General features: G+C 47.4%; 2 protein-coding genes across 5 annotated transcripts; one reads left to right on the top strand and one right to left on the bottom strand.

The window, feature by feature from the left end:
- On the top strand, positions 1-8,972 carry C1R (complement C1r). Of its 2 annotated transcripts, none has more exons than XM_037068085.1 (11): positions 1-115; positions 827-1,055; positions 2,270-2,462; positions 2,784-2,930; positions 3,032-3,228; positions 3,506-3,653; positions 3,764-3,885; positions 5,853-5,931; positions 6,298-6,453; positions 7,545-7,619; positions 8,102-8,972. In XM_037068085.1, coding segments are annotated over exons 1-11 (2,115 nt in total). In that variant the 5' UTR covers positions 1-113; the 3' UTR covers positions 8,869-8,972. The 2 variants fall into 2 exon arrangements, with proteins under 2 accessions (XP_036923980.1, XP_036923979.1); XM_037068084.1 differs by lacking the exon at positions 1-115 and adding an exon at positions 597-754.
- A 7,348-nt stretch (positions 8,973-16,320) lies between these two features.
- On the bottom strand, positions 16,321-24,954 carry C1S (complement C1s). 3 transcript variants are annotated; one of them, XM_037068047.1, is made up of 12 exons: positions 24,765-24,954; positions 23,743-23,821; positions 23,308-23,515; positions 22,935-23,112; positions 21,980-22,105; positions 21,343-21,542; positions 20,982-21,135; positions 20,487-20,602; positions 19,995-20,073; positions 19,352-19,480; positions 18,572-18,646; positions 16,321-17,524 (listed from the first exon to the last, which is right to left on the bottom strand). In XM_037068047.1, exons 1-12 carry the CDS (start codon positions 24,937-24,939, stop codon positions 16,725-16,727), a joined length of 2,319 nt encoding a protein of 772 aa, XP_036923942.1. In that variant the 5' UTR covers positions 24,940-24,954; the 3' UTR covers positions 16,321-16,724. The 3 variants fall into 3 exon arrangements, with proteins under 3 accessions (XP_036923942.1, XP_036923943.1, XP_036923944.1); XM_037068048.1 differs by having other exon boundaries at positions 23,743-23,908; positions 24,765-24,917; XM_037068049.1 differs by having other exon boundaries at positions 23,743-23,892; positions 24,765-24,844.
- Positions 24,955-25,577: the final 623 nt, after the last annotated feature.

Consider the following 25,577-nt stretch of genomic DNA (forward strand, 5'->3'; position numbering starts at 1 on the left):
CAGTCAGTCACTCCCTCCCCCTTCCCTCCTCTGCATGACCGCTCTCTCCCTCTGCACAGAGTGAATGAAGACGCTGTCAAGACTGTCCAGGATCCCAAATCAGGACTTGAGAGATGTGAGTAAAGTGAATGGGGACCAAGAATGGAGGGAGAAACCAGCGGAAAGAACCTTGGGAGTGAGAGGCAACCCTGCCCCAAATTTATTCAGAGAGACAAGAACAGCCTGCCCCTCCCCGTATGCCTTATCCATCCCAACAAGCGCACACACACACGCCTCAAACGCATACCCTCCATCCCTCCTCCTGGGGACAGAAGGAGACCTTACACACATGAGGTGGTAGCCACATCCCCTTCTTCCTCCCAGCTCATAGCAGGAGAGCGCTGAGATGGGGAACCCACTCTGCCCAGAAGGGGTGTCCTCTGTGCCCCTCTCCACACTCCACAGGCGGTTTCTCCCAGATGCCTATGCTGAGCCTTCGGAAGCCCTTCCAGAGAGCCATACTGGAAACCCTCACCCCACTAACTGGTCCCAAGCCAGCCCATTCCGGGAGTGGGAGGGAGTGATAAGACTGGGCACAGGAGGAGGGTGGGGAGAGAGGTGAAGGCAGTGTGATGACCTCTGGACTGGACACTGCCCTTGAGGAGGAGCACCCCGTGCAGCAGCTGTGCAGACCGGCCTCCCCACTCCACCCACACCCGCACCCACCTGGAACATCTGTGAGGTCTAGAATGGGCAGAGAGGAAAATGCCCAGCGGTATGGCCAACCCACCCCCTGCCCCAGTCACTGCCCAAACAGCCTTCCTGACGCCCGCTTTCCTTTTCGCAGGTGGCTTTTATACCTTCTGGTGTCGGTCCTGCTCTGCAAGGTGGGAGGCTCCATCCCCATCTCTCAGGAGCTCTTTGGGGAGGTGACATCCCCTCTGTATCCCAAGCCTTACCCCAACAACTTTGAGACAACCACTGTGATCACAGTTCCCACAGGATACAGGGTGAAGCTCACCTTCTGGCAGTTTGACCTGGAGCCTTCTGAAGACTGTTTCTATGACTATGCCAAGGTAGGAGGGCAGGTCGGGAGGGCAGAGGGAGAGCTGGGTGCTCTGGAGCCCAAGGATTTGTGCTCTCACCACCATGGGTAGCACTTCCCATCCAGGGACACAGCCCCAGCCCTGCAAGAGCTGGTGGCCGAGTACATTTCTGGGAGTTGGGTGATGCCATGAATGGGCACTGGGAGGCCTTGGGGCAGGGAACACAGAGGAGGGTACTGTCCCCACTCTCAAGAAATGTACTATCTGTAGGAGTCACAAAAGCCTCCCCATCTGTTTCCCTGCTGGGAGTCTTTGAGAAATCATCGTGCCTCAGTTTCCCTGTTTCCTTGGAGAATATCACCATGACTACCTGCCTCACCAGGAACCCAGAAACATAGGGAAGAGAAATGTGCGTGGCGGTAGTCTTCAGGCATAGTCTTCAGCAAGGACATTGGGCTCATCCCCATCTCCTCTCTGGCAACCAAGGGTACCCTCCCAGTCTCATCCTTCCACACCCAATAAAAGTGAGGTTCTGGATTCAGGATTCAAGTAGCACTTACACACGTCCAATAAATACCATTCCCAGAAGGTTGTGAGAGAATACTATGAAAATGATACATCTTCCTCGTCCAGAGGACTTGAGAAGTTTGCAGTGCTGTGAAGACGGGTCTTGGTGGCAGGGATGGTGAGGAGTGGGGTTGGGCCACCTGCTTTGGGTGGGTTAATGAAGAAAGAAACAAGGGAAGCTGGGCGATGCTCACCGATGCCAAGGCTGGTGGGCCCCAGAAGGTCACATTCAGCGATGTGTATCAGGACACATGGCTGGATGCAAATGGTCTGAATAAGGTGAGGTGGGATAATGACCTAGAACTTCAAGCAGATCAGTCAAGGCTCTAAGAATGAAGGGAAGGTGAAGGTGGGGAGAGCCGACTGGGATTCCAGGGGAAGACAGGCACAGGAGGCAGTGGGGAAGAGGAGAACTCTGAAACACACTGGGGAACGTAAACTGGGAAGGGCACAGACATCATGGAAAGAGTTAGCCAATGGGAGACCCAGTGGGCAGATGAAAGTTGCCTGGGGGAGTCTGGGAACAACCCCAGAGCCCAGCAGGTGGAGGACAGCTGGAGGCTACTGCAGTCGTAGGGCGGGATTCCCTCTTCGAGACAAGAGGAGGACCTCCACTGACTGCACGTGACACGAGCCTCAGCAGCCCTTCTTCCTGGTCCCTGTCCTCCCTCCACCAGATCTCTGCTGATAAGAGAACCCTAGGGAGGTTCTGTGGCCAGCTGGGTTCTCCACTGGGCAACCCCCCCGGAAGCAAGGAATTTCTATCTGAAGGAAACAAGATGCTGCTGACTTTCCACACAGACTTCTCCAATGAGGAGAATGGCACCATCATGTTCTACAAGGGCTTTCTGGCCTACTACCAAGCTGTGGGTGAGTGGTCCCCAGGGGCTCTTTTTCAGGCCTCAGTCATATCGAATGGGGACCAGCAAAAGGGAATCTTGAATCCAAAAAAGCAGGAAACCTGGCCTTCCTTATTTTTCCCCCTCAAGAGAGCTTTTTCCAGAAGAGGCATGCCAGCTGGGGCTCTGTCCCCAGTAGTAGTTCCCAGAAAGCATTAGAAAGGCCCAGAGGTCCAGGCGGTCAGGAGCTGACTTGGTCTGGTGGCCTCTGGTGAGTGACCACTCTGAGACCAACCCCACTACAGAAGTCCCCTGGCAGGAATTCAGTCCTTCCTCCCCAAACCTCTTTCAGACCTTGATGAATGTGCTTCCCAGCGAAACGTGGTTGAGGAGAATCCCCAGCCCCCATGCCAACACCTTTGTCACAACTACGTCGGTGGCTACTTCTGTTCCTGCCGTCCAGGCTATGAGCTTCAGAAGGATGGATATTCCTGCCAGGGTGAGGTTGGGTGATGTGGAAGGGAGGCAGAGGCTGAACAAGGGCTTGCTGGGCCAGCCAGAGAATCTCCTGGTGACCCCCTCCCGGCTCTGCTCTCACAGTCGAGTGTAGCAGAGAGCTGTACACAGAGCCATCAGGCTACGTATCCAGCCTGGAATACCCCCAGCCCTACCCCGCTGACCTGCGCTGCAACTACAGCATCCGGGTGGAGCGGGGCTACACCATCCACCTCAAGTTCCTAGAGCCTTTTGAAATTGATGACCACCAGCAAGTACACTGTCCCTATGACCAGCTCCAGGTACAGCCATCCCACCTCCAGAGAAACCCCTCCCTCCCTTTCCCACCCCGAGTTAGTTCTTCTCATCCTCTGGCCACTTGAGACAGGAATGTCCAACATCACATGTGGGCTGGGCAAGCTCCTACACAACTGGAAGTGGATCCTGGGAACCCCTTTTCCCTTCCAAGTGAAAACATACACAAAGCAAGATTACCACCACCACCACCACCACCCCCGCCCCCAGCCCTGTGGAAAAATGTCTGCACTGGAGAGATGAACTGCCCTCCTCCCCCACCAGATCTATGCCAGTGGGAGGAACATCGGCGAGTTCTGTGGGAAGCAAAGACCCGCTGACCTTGACACCAGCAGCAATTCTGTGGATCTGCTGTTCTTCACAGATGAGTCAGGGGACAGCCGGGGCTGGAAGCTGCACTACACCACTTCCAGTAAGGTTGCCTCGGGGCCTCCCTCAATGGCCAGCAATGGGGCAGGATCAGGTGGGGAGAAAGAAGGCAAGTGACTCTGAACTGAACATGCCCTCTGGTCTCCACCACAGTCATCAAGTGCCCGCAGCCCAAAACCCTAGACGAGTTCACCATCATCCAGAACCCGCAGTCTCAGTACCAGTTCCGTGACTACTTCATTGCCACCTGCAAACAAGGCTACCAGCTGGTGGAGGTAAGAGCCCGGGGCTAAGGGAGAGAGCTGGCCCAGCATTCCAGGAGCAATTCAGATGGATAAACCCATAGCAAACGTAGGCTCAACCCCAGGTGGGGTCACAGGTGTTTGAGCTGGAAGGGTCACCTGGTCTACCAGTTCTCAAACTTGACTGCACATTGGAAATTCTTTGGGTTTAAAAAATACAGATGTCTGTGTCCCCGGCCAGAGACTGATTCCACTGGTTTGGAGTTAAGACGGGGCATCAGGGTTACTTAGAGCTACCCAGGTGGTTCTAATGTACCACCAAGTTCACGAACTCCTGGCCCAGTCTAATAAACTCATTGTAGAATTAGGAGCTGAAAAGGCAGGAGCGGATGTAGAAGGCAGAGAGTGGCTCACTTGACATCACAGTGATTTCATACATGAGACACCCGGACCAGGTCGCCTCCCTCTTGCTCCAGGGCTCTTTTACGCACACTGGTGGTCTCACCTAGGTCCCACCATCTGTCCTTTACAGACTCAAGAGAGAATGTGGTTTTACCCACTGGCCAATCTCATAAAAGCTAGTGAACTAAAGTACGATTTTGAAAAACACACAACTGAAGTCACCCCTGGCCAGGGACCCAGGACTAGACATCCCATCTTGGTTCAATAGATCCACTTGGGATGCCTGATCAGAATCAGAGAAGAGACATTTGGCATGTCCTTAAGAAGTAGTTAATTCGTTCAACAAATATTTCAAGTGTTTACTAAGTGTCAGGCAGTGTTCTAGATGCCAGAGGACAGGAAAGAGAAGCACGCACATTCCCACAGCCTTCACGGAGCTGGCGTTTGATGGTTGCCTGTCCCCGAGTTGGCCAGACCCATTGCTCTTTACTGCAGGATGCCTTCCGCGTCATCGCGAGCACTGGGTCTCCTGGGCCCAGAAGATGGGACACACTCTTCACTCTGGTTACAACCCTCCCTTTCCTGTGCCGTGCCCACCCTTACCTTGCATTTATCGTCCACATCACCAAATTTAAAGCAAGTCACACAGCATCTCACAGTCATATTTCACTTAGACACCCTAGTTCTCACACACACTCTCTTGCGAACTTTCCCAGGCCTAATGCTCTAAGGTGGTCACCAGCCTTAATAAAATACGTTTATATTGTGTAAACACTTTTCGTTTCCGAGGGTGACATCTTCCTGCATCATCCCTGCTATCTGCTCACTTGCAACAGCACTTAGCCCATCAGCATTGCAGGCGCCCTGGAAAGTGGCTGGGATGCACTGGTGGGTTGGGAAAGGCCTGGTACTGAGGAAGACTGCAGTCTAGGGCTGATGGAGGGATGACGCCAGCGTGGACTGACAGGGAACTCCACAGGGAAGGATCTTCGGTTTCAGTGCGGACAACCCACAACCAGCCTTGTGATGCTCTTCATTTAAAATCGTGGGGGTCAACACTAATTTAAAATGGAGGGGAGAACTGTTGGGGGCTGGATGGAAAAAGGTAAAGGGATTAGGAAGTACACGATGGTAATTATAATACAGTCACAGGGATGTACCCTACACAGGAAATATGGTCAATAATATTGTAATAACTGTGTGGTGCCAGGTGGGTTCTTGAATGATCAGGGGGATCACTTTATAAATTATATAATTGTTTAACCACTACATCTCTGAAACTAACATGAAATAATACTGAATATTAACAATAATAGGAAAAAATAAATAAAGTGAATAAATAAGTAAAATTGTGGGGTTCAGCTAGACCTCAGCAGAAACAGGCAAGAGTCTAGAGAAAGGATTACTGGGTCTGACATCTCCTGGGCATCTCAGAGTTCCCAGGTGTACCTCTGGTCTGAGAGGACCGGCTAGGGAGAAAAACAGAGCCACACCCACAGGGGTGAGCTGTCTTTGCACTCCCTGCTGTGCGGGAAAGAGCAGGAAGGGAGCCGCAGTGCCTCCTTAGACTAAGGGCACCTCTGCCTCTGCTCAAACAGGGGGACCACGTGCTGCTCTCCTTCACGGCTGTCTGCCAGGATGACGGCACATGGCATCGCGCCATGCCCAGATGCAAGAGTAAGTCACAACTCAGGAAGTATCTGCCCCTAGGGACGTCCCACCCGCCCCAGCCTTGGGGACCTAACCTGAGAAAGGAAGAGGGGAATCTGGACGTAAGCCTCTCCCCAAAGACACCTCCTTGAGTTGTTCTTTGACTTCGGTGGCTCATGGCAGGAACCAGGCAGCCCTCATCTCAGCAGGATTGATTGTCTCTACCCAGAACTGAATTCCACTGCATCCGGTTCCCATCCATCACAAGCGCCCCCCACTGACCATATTTCTCTCAGGTTCTCAGCCTGTTCTGTGGGGAGACAGCTCACATTTCTCCCACTGAAGTTCCAACCATCCTTGTCAGTTCTCATCGGGCCCTGTGTTCTCTCCCAGTCAAGGACTGTGGGCAGCCCCGAAGCCTGCGTAATGGGGATTTCAATTATACCACCACGAAGGGAGTGACCACCTACCAGGCTCGTATCCAGTACTACTGCCATGAGCCGTATTACAAGATGAAGACCAGACATGGCGGCAGCGAGGCTGAGCAAGGTAGGGACCCATGCCAATGGCAGCTACTCCCTTCTACCGTCTCAAGACATCTTCCGAGATTTTTTCTTTCTTTTTTAAGATTTTGTTTATTTTATTCTTAGAGAAAGGGGAAGACAGGGAGAAAGAGAAGGAGAGAAACATCAATGTGTGGTTGCCTCTCACGCATCCCCTACTAGGGAACTGGCCCACAACCCAGGCATGTGGCATGACTGGGGATCAAACTGCCAACCCTTTGGTCTGCAGGCTGCCGCTCAATACACTGAGCCCACAATAGAGCCCGTAGGGAATATATATTAAGGTATCTGCCCAAAACACTGGCTTCAGGGACCTAAAGTACAGTGCCAAGAGGCACCCAGTAGGTTTGAAGAAGAAAGCACCTGATGACAAAGAAAGACTTGAATCTCATAAACAGCTCCCTCTCACCACCACCCCATCATCACCCCTCACCACCCTTACCACCCTCTTCAGCAGTGTCACCCACACACACACTACACCTGCACTGCCATCACCTCCACCCCCACACCCCCACCCCACCACCACCATCACCATTATCATAACCATCACCATCATAACCACCACCACCACTACCATCACTACCAACACTACTCACACCAACAATAAAACACCATCCCACTGCCAACACCACACAATCACCACCCTTACTACCACCACCACCACCACCACCATCACCACAACCATCACCACCACTACAGCTATGTCAGTGGGGCTCCCCCCAGCATTCCCCCCATAGAACCTCTCAGGCTGCTATGATGTGACGTTTTGCACTTAATTTTACTAGGCGACTCTCAAATTCATCTGTGGGTATCTTTCAAGTTTTCTTGAAAATATTCTAATATTGAAAAAATATTCTAATATTTTCACATAACATTAAAATAAAAATATACGTGTAAACCCTCTTTACATTTTTGTTACTCCACCCTTACGTATCGGAACCTTTCCCTTGATCTTTGTCCGTGCTGGTTCCGATCCTCCCCTGCCCCTACCCAACACACTCAGTGCTCACTGACCTCTGCAACCTGTTTCCCTGCCCACCACCTCCCAAACCTGATCATAGCTCCTTCATCCCTCAGGGACGTACACCTGCACGGCCCAGGGCATTTGGAAGAATGAACAGGAAGGAGAGAAGATTCCTCGGTGTTTGCCAGGTGAGTGGACACCCCCCGGAGCCATCCTTGGTGACCTGTAGGGCACCAGAAAAAGCACGCACAAAGAATGGCAGCAAAGCAATCAGAGAGACACTCCAGCTTGGAGTTGAAAAGAGACATGAGGAGGAAGGGAAAAAGAGGAGATGTCCCAGGAGAAAGGGGGAGAGAGAGAGATGCAGGGAACTGGGTGCAGCCCTGACGTTCCAGCACTTTCACAGAGCAGACAGGTAATCAAAGAATAAAAATAACAAGCCCCCCCCCCCAAAAANACCCCCCCCCCCCAAAAAAAAGACAGGAAGAAATAAATAAGAACAAGGAGAACAGGCATTAGGCCAAAGATGGAGCTGTTGGAATGGAAGGGCAAAGAGAAACGCCCCCGGAGCCGGCCAGAGGGGATGAAAGGGAAGCTGACTGACTGCGGGAGGGAAAGGCGGTGGGCCTGGGACTGACTTGGCCTTGCCTTCGCTGTCTCTCTTCTCCAGTGTGTGGGAAACCCGTCAACCCTGTGGTAGAGAAGCAGCGCATCATCCAAGGGAAAAATGCCCAGATGGGCAACTTCCCCTGGCAGGCGCTCAACAACATCTACGGGCGAGGGGGTGGAGCCCTGCTGGGCGACCGCTGGATCCTCACGGCCGCTCACACCCTCTACCCCAAGGGGCAGAACACACAAGCCAATGCCAGCATAGATGTGTTCCTGGGCGACATAAACGTGGAGGAGATCATGAAACGAGGAAACCACCCTGTCCGCAGGGTCAGCATCCACCCGTCCTACCGCAAGGATGAGGCCCACAATTTTGAGGGGGACATTGCCCTCCTGGAGCTGGAAAGTAGTGTCACCTTAGGCCCCAACCTCCTCCCTATCTGCCTCCCGGACAATGAGACCTTCTATGAGAAGGGCCGCATGGGCTATGTCAGTGGCTTTGGGATAACGGAGGAAAAGCTCACTGACCATCTCCGATATGTCCGCCTGCCTGTAGCTGAGCGCACGGCATGTAGCAGGTGGCTCCAGGGCCAAAAGACCAACGACATATTCTCGGAAAACATGTTCTGTGCTGGGGACCTGACTGTAAAGCAGGACAGCTGTCAGGGCGACAGCGGAGGGGTCTTTGCCGTGAGGGATAGGGACGGCCGCTGGGTGGCCACCGGCATCGTGTCCTGGGGCATTGGGTGTGGTCAAGGGTACGGCTTCTACACCAAATTACTCAGCTACGTGGACTGGATCAAGAAAGAGATGGAGGAGGAGGACTGAGCCCCAATCCACTTCCTCAGAATCCAGACAGCAGTGCGTAAAAAAAAATAATCTGACTAGTTGTTGATAACCACTAAGAATCCATATTAAAATCACTGATGCAGGAAAACACTGTGTGAAATAAATTCTCTTTTCTCTAATCCCATCCACACTCTTCATCTGAAACAACCCAAAGGTCACTTTCTTTTTCCCAAGGATCGCAAAAGGTATCTTCCGCATGTCCTCTTCCGCTTTTCATACCATTGGGTAATTGTACGCAGACCTTTCCAAATAAAATTTTGAGAAATCCCAGCGTGTAAAATGAGTTAAACACAGTATTTAATCAATATGAAAATATCTCGTGAAGTCATATTTAAAATATTTTACACAGGAAGGCAACGCGAACAATTAAGTTTGTGCACATATTTACAATTACAGCTGTAGATCATTTATTTCTGTGTTTTGTTTTGCTGGCACAGTACAAAAAAACTTCTGATTTTCCCACATACATAGTGGCAAATATAACAGCTTTTTTAACAGCTTGCCTTCCAATTTCTATACATTCCTTAAGAGAGGAGTGGTGTGAAATTTTTGTTTCCAAGTTAAATCGTTAACAATATTTCTAAATAACGTAGGTTCCTTAAGACACCTTTAAAGGGTCAGAGAAGGACCCAAACCTTGGGCTAAGGATTATAAGTGTTTATAATAGAACACTATCACGACGGAGTTGCACAACTGACTCTAACTGGACGTGTCTGAATAACTTCGCAGGAGCCAGCACGCACAGGCCTGAGTTTAAGAAGGCAGGGCAGCTTTTACATCTTCCCAAGTGATGATGAGTTCTCAAGTCCAAACACAGGTGCTCGCTTCGGCAGCACATATATTAAGTCCAAACACAGGGCCACAACCCCTCAGGGCTGAGTGTCTTTCAATATTCAAGATTTTACAGATTTCAGAAATGTGATACACTGTTTATATTATATAACACCCCCAGCAGGGCCTAGGGCAGTATCCTGTAATAAAAGAGAGAAATAATTCTTTTGAAAAACATTGGAATATTCACATGTAGGAGATAAAGACTCTAAACTGCAACCATTGGTCCAGGCCAGGTTTTGCCCCTAAATAAATTTTGGTGCCAAACTTATTGAAACACTTCCGGTTTTCAAGTGCACTTTAGATCTCAGGATTGTGGATTTCAGAAGTGTGGGTTTGCGCCAGTAGAAATGACAGGAGAACTTTTTAGAACGTTCTACTCAAAAGCGTACACAAGCCGCATGCAAAACATTTGAGGACCACACATTGACTGCAAGGGTTTTTTTTTTAGAGGTTAGAAATGTTTTCAGAACTGAAGCACTTCCAGGATTCTAGTGGACATGGGAGCAGAGGGGGTAGAGGAGAGAGAGGTGGTAAAAACAAAAGCTAAAACTAAAAAGTGGAACTACATTATGCCTAAGGTTCCTGGTGAATTTAAGATTCTAAGACTTTGGCTGTATTGCGATCATCACAGGTGACCCAGGAGAGTCTAATCTCGCCCTTGCCTTCCCCACCCCACTCCCCTCCCCCAGAATCATGTGCATCTCACCCTTCAAGTGCCCTGGAATAGGAAAATAAAGACAAAACCAATGCCCTATGAACAGACAATTAACAGAAAATAAAATGCAAATGCTTTGGGACTCATAAAGAAAATAGGGAAATGATGATACCACCTCCTTACCTAAATAGAAGATTGGCGAATACACTATGTTGGTGAAGATATAGAGAAAACAGTCACTCACATAATGCTTTTTGGAACGGAAATAGGTACAAATTCAACAGAGGGCCATTTGACAACATGTAATCACAATTACAAATGCACTTGCTTTTGACCCAGCAATTCCACTTCTAGAAATTTTTTCCACAGATATTCTCACATATGAGGTATGTACAAGGATAATCCTTATAGCATTGTTTACAATAGCAAAGTATTAGCCCTGGCTGGTGTGGCCCAGTGGATTGAGCGCTGGCCTGCAAATCACAAGGTCATAGGTTCGATTCCCAGTTAGGGCACATGCCGGAGTTGCGGGCCAGGTTCCCAACTGGGGCATGTGAGAGGTAGCCGGTCAATGTCAGATTGATTGAACCAATCTCTCACAGATGATTTTTCTCTCCCTTGTTCTCTCTCTCCTTTTCCCTCTCTCTAAAAATAAATAAATAAAATATTTTAAAAAGAAGAAAAAATAAGCAGAACAGTGTGTATTCCAGATTACCATTTGTGTAAGAAAAAGAGGACCAGGTACATACAACTTTCCTATGTGTAAAATATCACTGGAAGGATGTAGAGGAAATGGGGGTGGTCTCTGGGGGAGGGCAGGAGTGAGAAGAAAAGCTATCACTATATACTTTTTTGATCTTTTGATTTTTGAGCAACGTAGATGTTTTATCTATTCAAAATAAAGAGATGGAGACCTATCAAAACAGTTTTGATTTTAAAATGTTTTAAAGGAACAGCCTCATTGAGAAGGTTGACATTTAACAAAGATTGGAGGAACTTAGGTATTCAGCGATCTAAGGGAAAAGCATTCCAGGAAGCAGGAACAGCCATCGCAAAGGCCCTGAGAGAAGAATGTGCATGGCCCATTAGGAAGTTGCAAAGACAGCCAGTGCAGAGTCACGTGAAAGGCTCACTCTGGCTGCTGAACTGAAGCAAGACTGTGCATGCAAAAGGGAATAAAGGGAACCAGTGAGGAAGCAATCATGGTAAGCCAGGCAAGTAATGGTAACTCAGACCAGGTGGTAGCAGTGTAGGTGATGCAAAGTGGTCATATTACAGATAAAACTTGAAGGAAGAGCCAAAAGATTTCCAGATGGAGTAAATACCGCAAGGAGAGGGATGAGAAAAAGAGAGAAGGCAACTAGATACAGACAATTACCAGAGGAGCAGACCTGATGAGAAACATGAGGAGTTCCACTCTGTCATGATGAGTTTCAGATGCGTATTAGATTATGACTCAGATGGAGTATCAGGGATCAGATTTACCCTCCCTCCTGATACCGACAAACAACAGCAACAACAAAGACATCAGATACATGACACTATAGTTTTACAGACATGGGACTTCAGGTAAGAGAGGACAATGGTCCCTGAGAGACTGAGTCCTACCATGGCCCCAGCTTACTGCCTTGAGGGGGTTTCCAAGCTGAGGTGCCAAAAGGAGAAACCCAAATAGGGCTCAGTCAACTCTCTGAGTTGAGGAGACAGAGCCAAAAGTGCAGGGACACCAAGGCCACTAGAGCTCACAGGACAGAGTATCAGAGAGGAGAAAGCCACACCTAGAGAACTCCAGAGGTCTGCAGAAGGTTCCTGCCAGAATTCATCCATGAGGAAATCACTCAAGGACAAGGGGGAAGAGCCGCATGAGAAGGTTACAGTGAATAGTCCCCAGCGATCACCAGGGTGGGGCAGTGCCTGATCCCACCGGCCAGACTGGAAAACCGCAGAATTCGTGGGGCACTGGGGAAGGGTGTGCAGAAGGGTCTTGCCTCAGTGGTAGGGAATAATTCGCCCTCAGTAAATGCTGCTATGGTCCTGTCTAACAATCAAAGCAAGACCCAAAGGACCAAACTGTTTCCAAGTAACTTAACTGAGTCCCAGAACAACACTCAAGAATATTTATAGAATTACAAAAATATCCAGCACCCACGAAGATAAAATTTGCAAAGTCTGGCAGCCAATCAAAGAATATGAAGCACATAAAGAAGCAGGAAAATATAATCCACAATGAGGAAAAAAATCCATCAAAACTGAACTGACATAGAGGTAAGAATTAGAAGACTGGGACATTAAAACAATTGTTATAACTATATTCTGTGTATTCAAAAAGCTAAATAAATGTCTATTAGACATTTGAGAAACACTAAATAGGTTGTCTGATGCATAAATTTGGAGTTGAGGGAAGAGGTCTGAACTACGAATGTAAATTTCAGAGTTGTTAGTAGGTATGTCAATGGATGCTTAAAGCCACGAACTTGAATGAGGCCACAAGGAAGTGAAGTTGAATAGAAAAAAGGACCATGGCCCATGCCCTGACACATGCCAGTATTAAATCTAGAAAAATAGGGTGAAAATCAGAAAAGGAGTTCGGAAATAGTGACTCTTAGGAAATGAATGTTTGAGTCCCATCAAAATGTGTATGAGGCGGGGGTGGGGGGTGGTGGGGGGCCTTTGGGAAGCGTTTAGGTTTACATGAGGCCATGAGGACAGGGCCCTCCTGATGAGATTGGTGCTGGTACAAGAAGACCAAGCTCTCCCTCCACACATGGAACCAGGGAAAGGCTGTGTGAGCAAACAGTGAGATCGCTGTCTGCAAGCCAGGAAGGGAGACCCTGCAGAGAGTCCGATCTGCCAGCCCTTCAGCCTTAGACCTCTCAGCTTCCTGCACTGTGAGTAATACATGTCTGTTGTTTCAGCTGCCCAGTCTATGGTATTTCATTATAGCAGTCTGGGCTGTCTGAGACAGTGGCCACTTAGGGCAGAGGAAAACCAGAAGAGTTTATAATTTCAGAAGCCAGAGAAAGAAACTGAATCAAGGTAAAGGAGTGATCAATTGATCATCTTGTCAAACGTTGCTTGTAAGTCAAGATGAAGACTGAGGATCACTCCTTAGACAAAGCAATGTCAAAGTCATTGGTGATCAGGAAAGCACAGTTTGGTAGAAGGATGGGAGCAAAGCCAGGCTGGAGTTGGAGAGAAAGTGGAAGAAGAGAAACTGGAGACAGAGAGTGTATCAATTATTTTAAGAAAGTGGGCCCCGGCTGGTGGAGCTCAGCGGAGTGAGCCCCGGCCTGAAAACAGGGAGGTCGCTCGTTGGACTGCCAGGCAGGGCACGTGCCTGGGTTGCAGGTTACATCTCTCGCACGCACATCGATCTCTCCCTCTCCTTCTCCCTCCTCTCACCTCTAAAAATAAATTAATTAAATTAAATTAAAAGCAACTTTAGAGAGTCCCAAAATTCCTCCATCCCCTTCTGGACTAGTCCACTTTTACCTGGCCTCCTTCCTATCAAGTTCTCCTGGCCTCTGGCACCTACTTTTCTCCCTGGCATGAGGAGCTGATCCACCAGCCCATTTTCTTCTGACCAAAGAAATGTTCACCTCCTTAAAAAGTTAAGTCCCAAATGATTTGCAAGGCAGTGTAATTCATACACTTTAAGCCACAACAAATGATTTTCTAGGCCTTGCTGATGAGCCCTTCCCAGCTCTGAAATCTTTGAGGATGATTCATTCAGAACCCCTCCCGGCCATTCAGCCAGAGAAATAATCTTGGAGTAGACTTAACCGTGCAAAAATCACAACCATCCCACTGAACAAGGCAGCTGTAATGAGGGAATTTGTCAAGAGCAGAACCCAAACTGAAGATTCCCTCTGTGGGGAGTGGACTTCTTTTTGTTGTTACTTGTCAGATTCTCTTCTCCAGTTACAAAAAAAGAAGGGAAATTTCTACATCATGAGCATGTTTCTTAATCTCAACCTTTTTCCAATGCTTTTTTTCTCTAGAGGAATCCCCCTCCACCGAACCAAAACACTGTAGTCCAGGGTTCAAAGTCAATTCCATTGCACATTTAATGACAGGCAGGTGGGGGAAGGGCATTCAAGTTATACAGTTAAGACACAATATGAATGGCTTTATGCTGTTTGGTTGACTGGACACAATCCTTCCAAAGGTTCCCTGTTGTAATTCCCCTTGGCTCTTCAGACCCTTTGGGTTGAGTTCTAATTACTTCATCATGTGTTAACCTCCAGTCTACTGTTGAATTTAGCCCTTTTTGTCTATGGAAGGTCAAAGTCCTTTTTAATGAGCACTAAATACACCCTTTTTGGCTTCTGGTGAAAACTGCTCTCCTGAGAGCCCTGTGTCACATCAAACAGACCACAGTCCTCCAGAACTCTCACTCTTAGTCTACTGCTTTCGTAAGACACCTGTTAGGGCAGCTGCCACCCTCAGTTTAACAGTTCTCCTACCCTCAGTTTAACAAATACTAGTCTCACCCTGGCTGGTGTGGTTCAGTTGGTTGGAGCATTGTCCTGTAACTAGCAGGGTGCAAGTTTGATTCCCGGTCAGGGCACACGGCTAGGTTGCAGGATCCATCCCTGGTTCGGGTGCCCGTGATCTCCAGTCTGGGCACGTATGGGAGGTAACCAATCGATGTTCCTCTCTCACATGGATGTTTCTCTCCCTTCCTCCCTCCATTCCTTTCTCTAAAACCAATGACAAAGTGTCCTTGGGTGAGAATCCAAAAACAAAAAACAAACCAAAAAAAGAAGTCTCTAATGTGTGGTTATTTTTCATCACTAATCATTTTGGGGACAGGGGGAGTTTTGTGGGGGGTTTTTCCATTCCCTTAAAAAAAAAAAAGCCCTGGCTGGCGTAGCTCAGTGGATTGAGCGTGGGCCTGCGAACCGTACGATCACGGTTCGATTCCCAGTCAGGGCACATGCCTGGGTTGCAGGCCAGTTCCCAGCAGGGGACTCACAAGAGGCAACCATACACTGAGACTTCTCTCCTTCTCTCCTTCCCTTCCCCTCTAAAGAGAAATCAATTTAAAAATCTTAAAAAAAAAAAAACAGAAGGGAGACTCTTTGGGTTTATCCTGATGGGACTTTGCTCTAAATTCTTGGTGCACAGTTCAGTCCAGACACAACATTGTGGCTTGACAGAACAATAGACCAGAACTGCCAGGAAAGCAGATAAGATCATGCTAATTTCTTTTCTTTTCCTTTTTTAATTTTTTATTTATTCATTTCTTGAGAGAGAGAGAGAGAGAGAGAGAGAGAGAAAGAAACATCAATTGGCTATTCCATGCATTTCCACATTCATTGGCTGATTCTTGTATGTGCCCTGGCCGAGAGTCAGACCCACAGCCTTGGCGTGCAGCGGCAGCAGTCTGCACCACAGCACTCCCCGGCCAGGGCCTCCTTCCCTTTTTTATTAAGTCATAATATTGTATTATACAAAAGAGTAGTAAAGGAAAATTAATTTCCAGAAGGCATATTGAAATTATACCTCAAATTTTTATATTTAAATAGCCAATTCTAACTGTTGTTATATGACTTCTCAATGAGGTTCAGGCATGTTTAATGATTTTTATAAAAAAGTATGGTACCTTGTATTGGTGATGATCATGCTAATCCACAATATTTACTAAATTTCAATTGGAAGAGAGGAGAAAAGCTGAATTCCCCATTTTCATGACAATTAAATATTACTGCTAGAAATATATAAATATAAATATAAATATATTTCTATTTATTTATATTTATATATGTATTTCTATTTTATTTATATTTATATAATTTTTATATAAATTTATATTTGTATTTATATATATTTATATTTATATGCTGCTAAGTGCCTGAATTCCCATGATACACCAGCCCCCTCATCACACCCTCTTGCAATAGTGCTGAGGTCTTTATATGGACTAAGTCAACCAGGACTGGATTACAAATCTGCTTTATTACAAGTAGATAGTAGACACTGAGAATGATAAAGTAAGTGGAACACTGAACAGAAAAAAGGCAAACAAAAAATCAAGGGTGTGCCCACAGTAAATTTCAGAGCCGGGATTGGAACACGAGGCAGTCACTGAGGGGGCAGCCTCCCGGGGGGCAGTGCAGCCCAGCAGTGCCCTCCCCCTGCTGCCTTCCACCGATTTACGCCACACTGACCAACCGACAGGGCGTCGGACACTACTTCCAATTGTGTATCCCAGCACCCAAGCTCCATTTCAATCATACTCCAATGTCTTCTCTCAGTATGGTGAAATAATGAGAATATCGTGAGGAACAGAAAGCAGCAGATTGGTCCCAGCCCTTGGAGAGGCTGGTGGAACACGTGTGGGTTAGTTCACACTTGGGATACTATTTTCCTGCATAGTCTTCATTATCCAGTCAACGTAGTTCTTCACTCGAGTGTAAATCCCGTAAGTCCCGCATTCGGGGCCCCAGGATACCAAGCCAGCTACATAGAATTTGGGTTTCTCTTCACCAGGGATCTGCACAGCAAGGGGTCCACCGCTGTCCCCCTCACAGCTATCAACACCTTTCTCGCCTCCGGCACAGATCATGTTGTCAGTGAAAACGTAGCTATTTACATCTATATTCGGATTTTTGGGCTTCACCTTCTGGCACTCTTGTAAAGTAGCAATGGGTATCTTTGCCCCTCTGAGCTGTACAACGTGATCTCTACCCTCTGTTCTGCCCCAGCCTGAGATCAGTCCCAGGAAACTCTTGGGGAGGTCATATTCGGAGGAGTTGCCTGGCAGGCAGAGAAGAGAGACCTTGGGTCCCAGTTTCACTGGGTCTTTAAGCTGTATCAATGCAATGTCATTGTCAAAATTCTTTCGTGTTTCTGGGTCCTCCAGGAATTCCCAACCTGGATGAAAAATCACACGCTCAGCAGTGAGCATCTGGGCATTTTTCCGTTGTTCAAGGTTCACATTGGTGGACCCAACATACATTGTCGGGTTCCTCTCCTTTTCCACGACGTGGGCAGCTGTCAGGACCCAGTGCTCATCAATGAGGGCCCCACCAGCCCGCGGGTTTAAAAAGAAGACTTGCCAGGGGAAATTTTCAATCTGTGCACGTTCTCCTCCAAATATCTTCTGTTTTCCTGCAAACACCTTAGTGGGGACGCCACAAACTAGGAAGGAACAAGAACAAGGTGGGCAGGGAGCAGGAAGTAAATTGCCAGTCTCCTACACGTCTTCCAACCACTCAAAAACCTGCCAAGCTTCAGAGTTTTCTAACACAATAGAGCCAACCCTGTCTTTGGTCAACCCTCTCAATGGCTGACTCAATCTGAACTCGCCTAAAGGACCAAACGTCCCATGTCACCAGTTTCACAAGCAGGCTCTGGGACAGACTGGTTGGACTGGGGCCACATGCAAACTGCTACGGCTTCACCCTGCGCACAGCTTGACACACAGCCCGGCAGACTTCACCCCAGGCTCAGCAGGTAGAACCCACCTGGGACCCAGGCTGGGGAATGCTTTCCTCATACAGGTAATGAGAGAGGCAAGCATTCTACCTTCATCTGATGCCCAAATCAAATGCTATCGCCTTCTTTACTGAAGTCCTAGTTACAACTGAGTCCCTCCTAGTGATCCATGGAAGTCGGGTAGAAAGAGGGTTCTCGTCTTTCATCTCATTCCACATTGACTGGTTCTGGATCACTTTGCCATTACCCAGTATAACTAAAAATAAATTTTATTTCAGATAAAGTTGCCTTACCTAAATCCCTCACTAGTCAGCCTGAATGGACTCTGAGTTGAGCATAACAGACTGGACTCAGACATGAGTTCAAAGCCTACCCCTGCTCCTTGGTAACTTGGTGAGCTTGCACTCAATTCACACATCTGTAAAGTGGGACTAGTAATGCCCATCTCATAGGATTCTTACGAAGGCTTGAATGAGATAATAAATGCAATTAATCAGTGCAGTCCATAGCCCTCAGTAACACCGTCATTACTACCAGTATCACTATTATCCTGGCTTTGCCTGAGAGCCTTCTTCTCCTCAACTCAGATCTGTCTGCTACCAATCTACTTGATTGTCTCCACTTTGGCCAGGCCTGGTAGGCCCAGACTGTTAAATCTTTTCCCAAGAGGATTACAGCTACTTTCAGAAGGCGACCCCGCTTACTCGCACCCAACACTATGATTTCCACCCAAGCCTGAGCCCTGAGTACCTGGAACACACTTTGGCAGCTCTGTGCCCAGCAGCTCATTGACCCAGCTTCCGTTTGCAGCGCAGTGGTACTCCCCTGGAGGATCACAAGGGACACAGGGCATGCTCACCACCACTTCTGCCTTCTCTCCCCCCGTCCCCAGCTTTCATTCAGGGGCTCAGCTCCTCTGGGGTTTAGAAGGGCATTACATCAAATAACTAGAAAAGAATCTTTAGAACATCTTCCAGCTGATTTCTCTGGCCCCTCTCCTGCCTAGCGAGGGAAAGGAACTGTCTCCAAAGCAGAGGGAAGAGGGTTATAGGGGACAGAGGTGGGGAAAGGGCTTCAAGAAGAGAAAGGAAATTAATTAACTACAATTAAATTAAAAGCAATGAACTGGGACATATTGTTTCTCATCCAATCCTTCCTCTAGCACAACCAAAGTCTTTCCACCAAGAAAGCCAGTCCTCATAGCATGGTGACTCGAAGCTGGAAGCATCACCCCTGCGGGATCTGCATTAAATAATCAGCCAAATGCTGAGTAGCCACATGAAAATGGACATTGTAGGGGGACGCCCGCCATGGTGGTGAAGCTCTATGACTCACTATAAACAATTCTGTGGAGCCTACCCTGCCCCACATGAAAATCTTTATCTTTAGAATAAACCAAGGGGACGAACAGAGTCCATCTCACCTCCTTCATTTCTCTCACACTCTCTCCAACCCAGAAAGACTGTGCTATCTGCCCTCCAATGCTCTCACCCTTCCTCTCTTTTTTTTTCTCTTGTCAAAGAAACCTACCACTTTCTTCGGTTTGCATGTAATAATACGGCTCATTACACGCGTAGTGAACAACAGCACCAAACACAGTATCTTCTGGGTCTTCAACTCTGCCATTCTGAATGGGGTCAGGAGAGCCACAGTCCACAGCTGCAAGAGGAAGGCAAGAGAGTGATGGTCGGGAGAGCCACTTCCTTTGGCCCTTAGGCCAGTCCCGTCCTCTCAGCCATGGCCTTCATCCCTTCCCCCACTCCCACATCCTTAATGAACCTGCAATGATCCTCCACACCAGTTTCTCTGTAGCCATGCTCTTCAATTGGCATCACTCAATTCCCCAGCCTCCTGCCAATTAAGATAGCCTCTCTCAAGCTACAGGGAGGAACCTGGTTCTCCGTGGTTGAGGAAAGCCCCTACAGAAGCCAGGAATAGACCTGCAAGGTGCCACTAATGACCAATCCCACAGCCTCTTATTTTTTAAAGAAACCTGCCAAGCTGGCCCGGGACCAGATCAGGGCTGGGAATTCACAACTGGCTTCCCTTCAAAAACCCAACCCACTCTCATGAGCCTAAAAACTAATCACACACTAATCTTGATCTTTCAATTCCCTTTGAGAGAGGAAAAAAAAACATTGAGACTTTTTTTCTCAACGTTTGAAATACATACGTTCACAAACCAGTTTGGAATTACTCCACTTTCCATTGCTTTGACAAGTAGAATAGAAATATGGCAAGCCAGCACTTCCCTAGAGAATGACAGATGTCACCATTAATTTACAAGGAGGTATATGAAAAATTTAAATCAAAAATGGAATCAATCTCTGGCCTTGGGTCAAGGAGGAATCCTCACCATGCAAACCTTGGAGACATCTTAGCAGAATGACATAAAGTACCCAGAGTTGGGGCTAAAAAGAAAAGTTTGCCACGGCACAGCAGCTTCCCTTCTGCAGGAAGACTGAGGGCACAGAGAGAATGCCAGGCTGGCCAAGGAGTTCCCCAACTCACAAGGAAGGACTAAGGATCCTCAGCTGTTCTGTTTCTGGAGAAGGGGTTAGACCTTGCTTAAACAAGAACATTCGGCACATTCAGAACAATGGGACAATTCCAGGATGCCCACCCTCACCTAGGAACCAGGGAGAAGCCCCTGATAGTCCTCTACCTGTACGACTTCAAACCCTTCCTGACAGGTTATCTTCACCACATCTTTGTACACGTATTTCTCCTTCTCAGGCTCCCAAAAAGAATTGGCAGTGATTTCCTTAGGACAGGGGATTGCTTGGAAAGGACAGAAAGAAAAAAAAAGTTAACCAAATAGTTGGATAATCTCTGTTCTGTGTACACCATCCTCACACTTCACAAGATCATTCAGTCATCCTCAATCCCGATTCCTAACATTCCAATATGGGGGTGTCTGAAATAACATGGCATCACTAACTGGCCACCCCACCCCCCCCCGGAGCTGTCTGCACTCATAGGCCCAGCTGACGTTTTCCTAGATGTTGAGGCATTCCTAGCAACCACTGACAGGTTTCAATCTTGCTGCAGAAGGAGAGGAACCAGGATACCCCTCCACACGACAATCTGCCTGTTCTGATTTTACCTTGTCCAGGGACTTCGTTACAACCAACCGCAGGATAACTTTTGGATTACTTACGATCTCCATGATAACGAAGTTTCCAGCCCTTGTTTTGCCCTGTTTGGTCTGTCTGGAAGATGATATCAAGAACATTACTGTTGGTTTCGATCCTTAGTGGCCCAGGGAATCCATTTCCACAGTAAGGACCAAACTGCTGCTCTCTTGTAACAAACTGAAAGGACACAAAACGATAAAATCAGAAGAGAGAACGATTTAAAAGAGGCAAAACGGAAGGAATAAAAGTAAGAGAGTTAAAGAGAAATAATATGAAACAAAACAAAAGGGGAGAGAAAAGAAAGGGCAGTAAGAAGGACAGTTTGTCTTTAAGGAGAAATCTCTCCATGGGGGTTAGGAGGAAAATTAATCACCCCTCACGCACAACTAAACTGTCAGCGCAGTTGCCCTCCGAATCAGCTGGTTCCACGTCAAAATCTTCTCTCCGCACAGTCACCACCACTTGGAAACCCTTCTCCAACAGGATCTGATATTCACACCTTGAGTTCTCTGGGTACAGACTAGGATAATTGGGACTCGTGATCTCCCCAATCAGTTCAGTGAATACATCCCCACTGCAATTGACTAAGAGAGAAAAAGAGAAAGGGGGCATCAGATATAGGCTCAAGCAAAGAATCTTCTCTCTTATTCTATGACTCCTCTTATGAACCAACAGTCCCTGACTGGAGCCCATGCACAGCGATCACACACCCAGCACATGTTAGCAGAGCTACCCAGGGCCTATTGGGCTTCTATCGCCTTGCTTATGATAGAGCCTTCCGCAGTTATGGACAGTACCAGGCGGACTCTTCACAGCCATCTATCCCCCCTTTTCAATTAGTTAACTTGTCTCTGTAACCTTGCCTTCCTCTACTCTTGTGGCTCCCCCTCAGATAACTAGGAGTAGATGCCAAATCAAGGTCAAGGCTAATCAAAATCAGAAGAGAAGATAAAGCCCTTATTGAAGCCTTAAGCTATTCCAAATCCCAGGGACCGTGCACCCCTCCCAATGCCAAACTCACCTCCACAATTTTTCATATCATCATGGAGGAAGTATTCAGGGGGGCAGGAGCAGAAGTAACCACCAATGAAGTTGTTGCAGAAGTGGCTACAAGGGACATCTGCAAAGTCTGTGCACTCATTTATATCTACAAAAGTAGAGAAAGACTGAGGTCAAGGACAAAGACCTAGCAGGAAGAACGTGGTTAAACCCAAAACTACAAGGGCAAGGAAAAGTAAGAAAGGCTTGTTGCTTGAAGACTTTCATTTCAGGATGGTATCACTCTCTATTACTCCCCTGAGATGCGATTCCAGAGTTGTATCCTACCATTGCACAGCTCTAAGGGAGCTCGCATTGCCAGAGATCTTTGACCTTTCTCACAAAAAGAGCATTTCTGCTCCAAAGAAAACACTCTGCAAGCTAAACATGATGATATGTCTTCTGCAGGGAGGAACAATGACTACATTTATTATTTCGTATGGTGTTTGCACTTCTTTCGAATCTAATCTATAGCTTGGCTTTACAGGATGTTCTGACTTTGTTTTAGGTGTAGAGCACACAGAATATGAAGGTTCATTTGCCATCTATTGAATGGGTTTGAATACCACACATTCCTTGTGTGAGTCTCGGTAAGTTATTTAACTTCCCTAGTCTTCCCTATCCTTATCTTTAAATGAAGATAATAATGCCTTCTTGAAGAGCTGAGATGAAGATTAAATTAATATACACAAAATTCCTAATACAGTGCCCACTTCTAATGGCTCTCAATAAATTACTGCTTATTGCCTGTTCTTAACATTGTATCATCACCACTAAGACATGGTCATGTGCTTGAATTTCATAACAGCAACTCACAGAGGGATCCAAGTCAAGTCTATACAGATTCTAAACAGAATCTGTATTCACAGCATTGCTCAATGTCTACCCTGCTTCTAACCTCTTAGCTGGATGAGTCAATAGAGAAGAGAGGGCCTTACCTACGGCGACATAGTATGCAGCAAACCCAGTGAAACGCTCTTCGTTGGAAAAGTCTGACTTAAAGATCACCTGGAGTTTATTGTTTGGGACTTGGAACTCTTCCACAATTTGGGAACTGGGATTCTTGCTGGTCCTCCGTCCACAGATTTTCCCTTCTTCAAGGCCTCCTGACATTATCTAAGAGAAGCATCAAAGAGAAGCTAGGAAGGGGTCACGGTTTGATACAGAGGCGAGAGAAAGGGGAACAAAGAGAGCAGAGCACAGGCCGCCTCACCTCTGTGTGACTCTAGTTCGCTGTATGCCCATGGCACTCCCTCCTGCATCCTCCTCATTTGACCCCCACCCCACCCTGTAGGTGCCTGTTTACTGTACCTGCACTGAGTCATACGCGCAGTCCTCTGACAGCTCTATGTCCAGGTGGGTGAAGTAGAGATGGATCCCGTACCCTTCAGGAACTTCTATATCCCAAGATTTCTCTATGTCATTGGGGTATGCCTGAGGATAGTTAGGGGACAGGATCTCCCCATGCATGGTAGGCTCAGCATACACCCACGCCAAAAGGGAAAACAGCACAATGCACCTGGAAAAAAGGGCATGTGAAGAGGTGGGTGACACAGGTACAGCAGATTCATGCAGAGCTGCAGCATTTGTCAGAGGGAGGACAACAGCACGTGGAGAAGAAACTTAGGTCGAAATAGAGTAAAAAGGCACAGACAAAACCAAATCCCAAGCTTCAGATCTGAGCTGTTTTCTTGAGAAGATAAAGAGACTGGACATGCACATCCCTGTAGACTCGTGATCACTTACCACATCCTTGGCAATTCGTGCACCCCTGGTGAGCAGCGTGTCTCTTGGGCCGGGTTCTGTGCACCCCTGGACTTTGGAGCTAAAGAGGTAGTAGGCCTAGCTGTATTTGTCTAGCAAACAAAGGCCCCGGCTTTGGTAGTAGAGAGTCACCTGGAACCAGGGTCCCCTTCATAAGAATAAGAACAGGTTAAACCAGGCCACATCCCTAATCATCACCATAGGACACCTATCTTCTCACCCTTTTCCTGTTTCCACTTCAATTGATTTTCTAGGCTAAAACTAACCATACCCTTCTCCCATTGCTTCTCTGGGCCTCATCCCAGTTTTTCTCCAAAAGAATGAGTACTTTCTCCCAGTTTTCTTCCTCCGCACCCTGACCCCCCACTCTACCAGTCTCTCTCCTCTCCTCACAGAATAATATCCCCATTTACACTCCCATTTCTGGGAGTCCTTCCCTATCATGACCATTCATTCACCTTAGACATTTTCTCCCTCCTCTTTTGACAATTAACCCCCTATCACTTCAACCCACCTCTCTTTACTATGTTCATTATTTTGTGCATTTCTATGAATACTCCCAATGGCCATGGATGGAGCAATGGGCTTCTTTCTCTAGAGTGAGGCAGTGGCCTTGGGAGAAGTGGTCTGAGACAGGGTTGGGTGGGAAAGGAGAAGAGTGGCAACTGACTTACAAGAATCATAAAAGGAAAAGAAAAGTATTCCCTCAATTTTCTACATTAATTTTCCAGATTTTTTTTTTGCCCTTTACTAAAAAGAGAAGATATCTTTCCACAGTTCCTAGAAAAGTTTTGCTAAATGTAAACCCTGAAAACACTGCTAGGCGGTGGGGTGACGTGAGGGTGGATGAGGTCATCCTAAGAGAAATAGGTTATCTATATTTTGCCTTCCTTTTATTCTGCTTTTTCCAACCCTCCGTCTTTGCCCAAAACCTTCATATGTGAAGTTTTCTGCCTCTCTTTTTTCCTCCATCAAAGCTCTGCTCTTTGTTTTTAAGGTTTTACCTTCAGAAGCTGATGGGAGCAAGTGGGTCAGTCCCCTCTCTTGCCAGTGGGCATGCTGGGCGACCCTGCCGGCTCCCAGGGAGAGAAGCACGGGGCCTGGACGCTCCCTCTGCAGGAACCTCTGCCGGCCTCCCTGTCTGGTTCTGTTCGTATGATTCTCTACTCCAGTGTGCATGTCTGAAATTCTCTGATCTAAACAAGAGGGGGCTGGGAGACCATGAGAAAGGAAAGGGGTAACTCAGTCTCGATCTTGGAGCTCCCTCTGCTTTTGAAACAAGAACTGCATACTTCTCTCAGGCCTGAGATTCCTCTATCCAGGGTTACAGAGAGAGAAACAGGGAATGGGGAATTTCACCGATTGCCTAATGCTCTTTTGCAGCCAAAGGGTGTGTTAGAGTTTTCGGAGAAGTCAGCTGATTTGTGGGAAAAGGTGGGGATTAATCCTGTGGGGAGAAAGCCAAACCCAGAAAGTCCAACCCTCCAGTTGTACATGAATCATGAATTAAGGGAAAGCAGTTATCAGTAATGCAGCTCTTCTCTGCCTTTCAAACATATTTAATGGTTGGATAATGACGTACCCAGACCCAAGCTGTCGTGGAATGATGATTTTACCTCTTTCTAAAATCCCCTCCTTATCTCCAAACACTAAATTCTATTCACCAATCAAGCCCCAGTTCAGATACAATCCAGAGTCCCTTATCCATAACCCCCGAGTATAGATACATTTCAAAATTCAGAATTTTAAGATTTTTAGAAAGACAGGGCAGTACACAGACCCAACATCAGGCAACACCTCTTCCTCTCCCTCCCCTC

Source organism: Sturnira hondurensis, unplaced genomic scaffold (genome assembly GCF_014824575.4).
Source record: "Sturnira hondurensis isolate 20B ecotype Veracruz unplaced genomic scaffold, ASM1482457v3 Scaffold0017436, whole genome shotgun sequence".
Taxonomy (NCBI): domain Eukaryota; kingdom Metazoa; phylum Chordata; class Mammalia; order Chiroptera; family Phyllostomidae; genus Sturnira; species Sturnira hondurensis.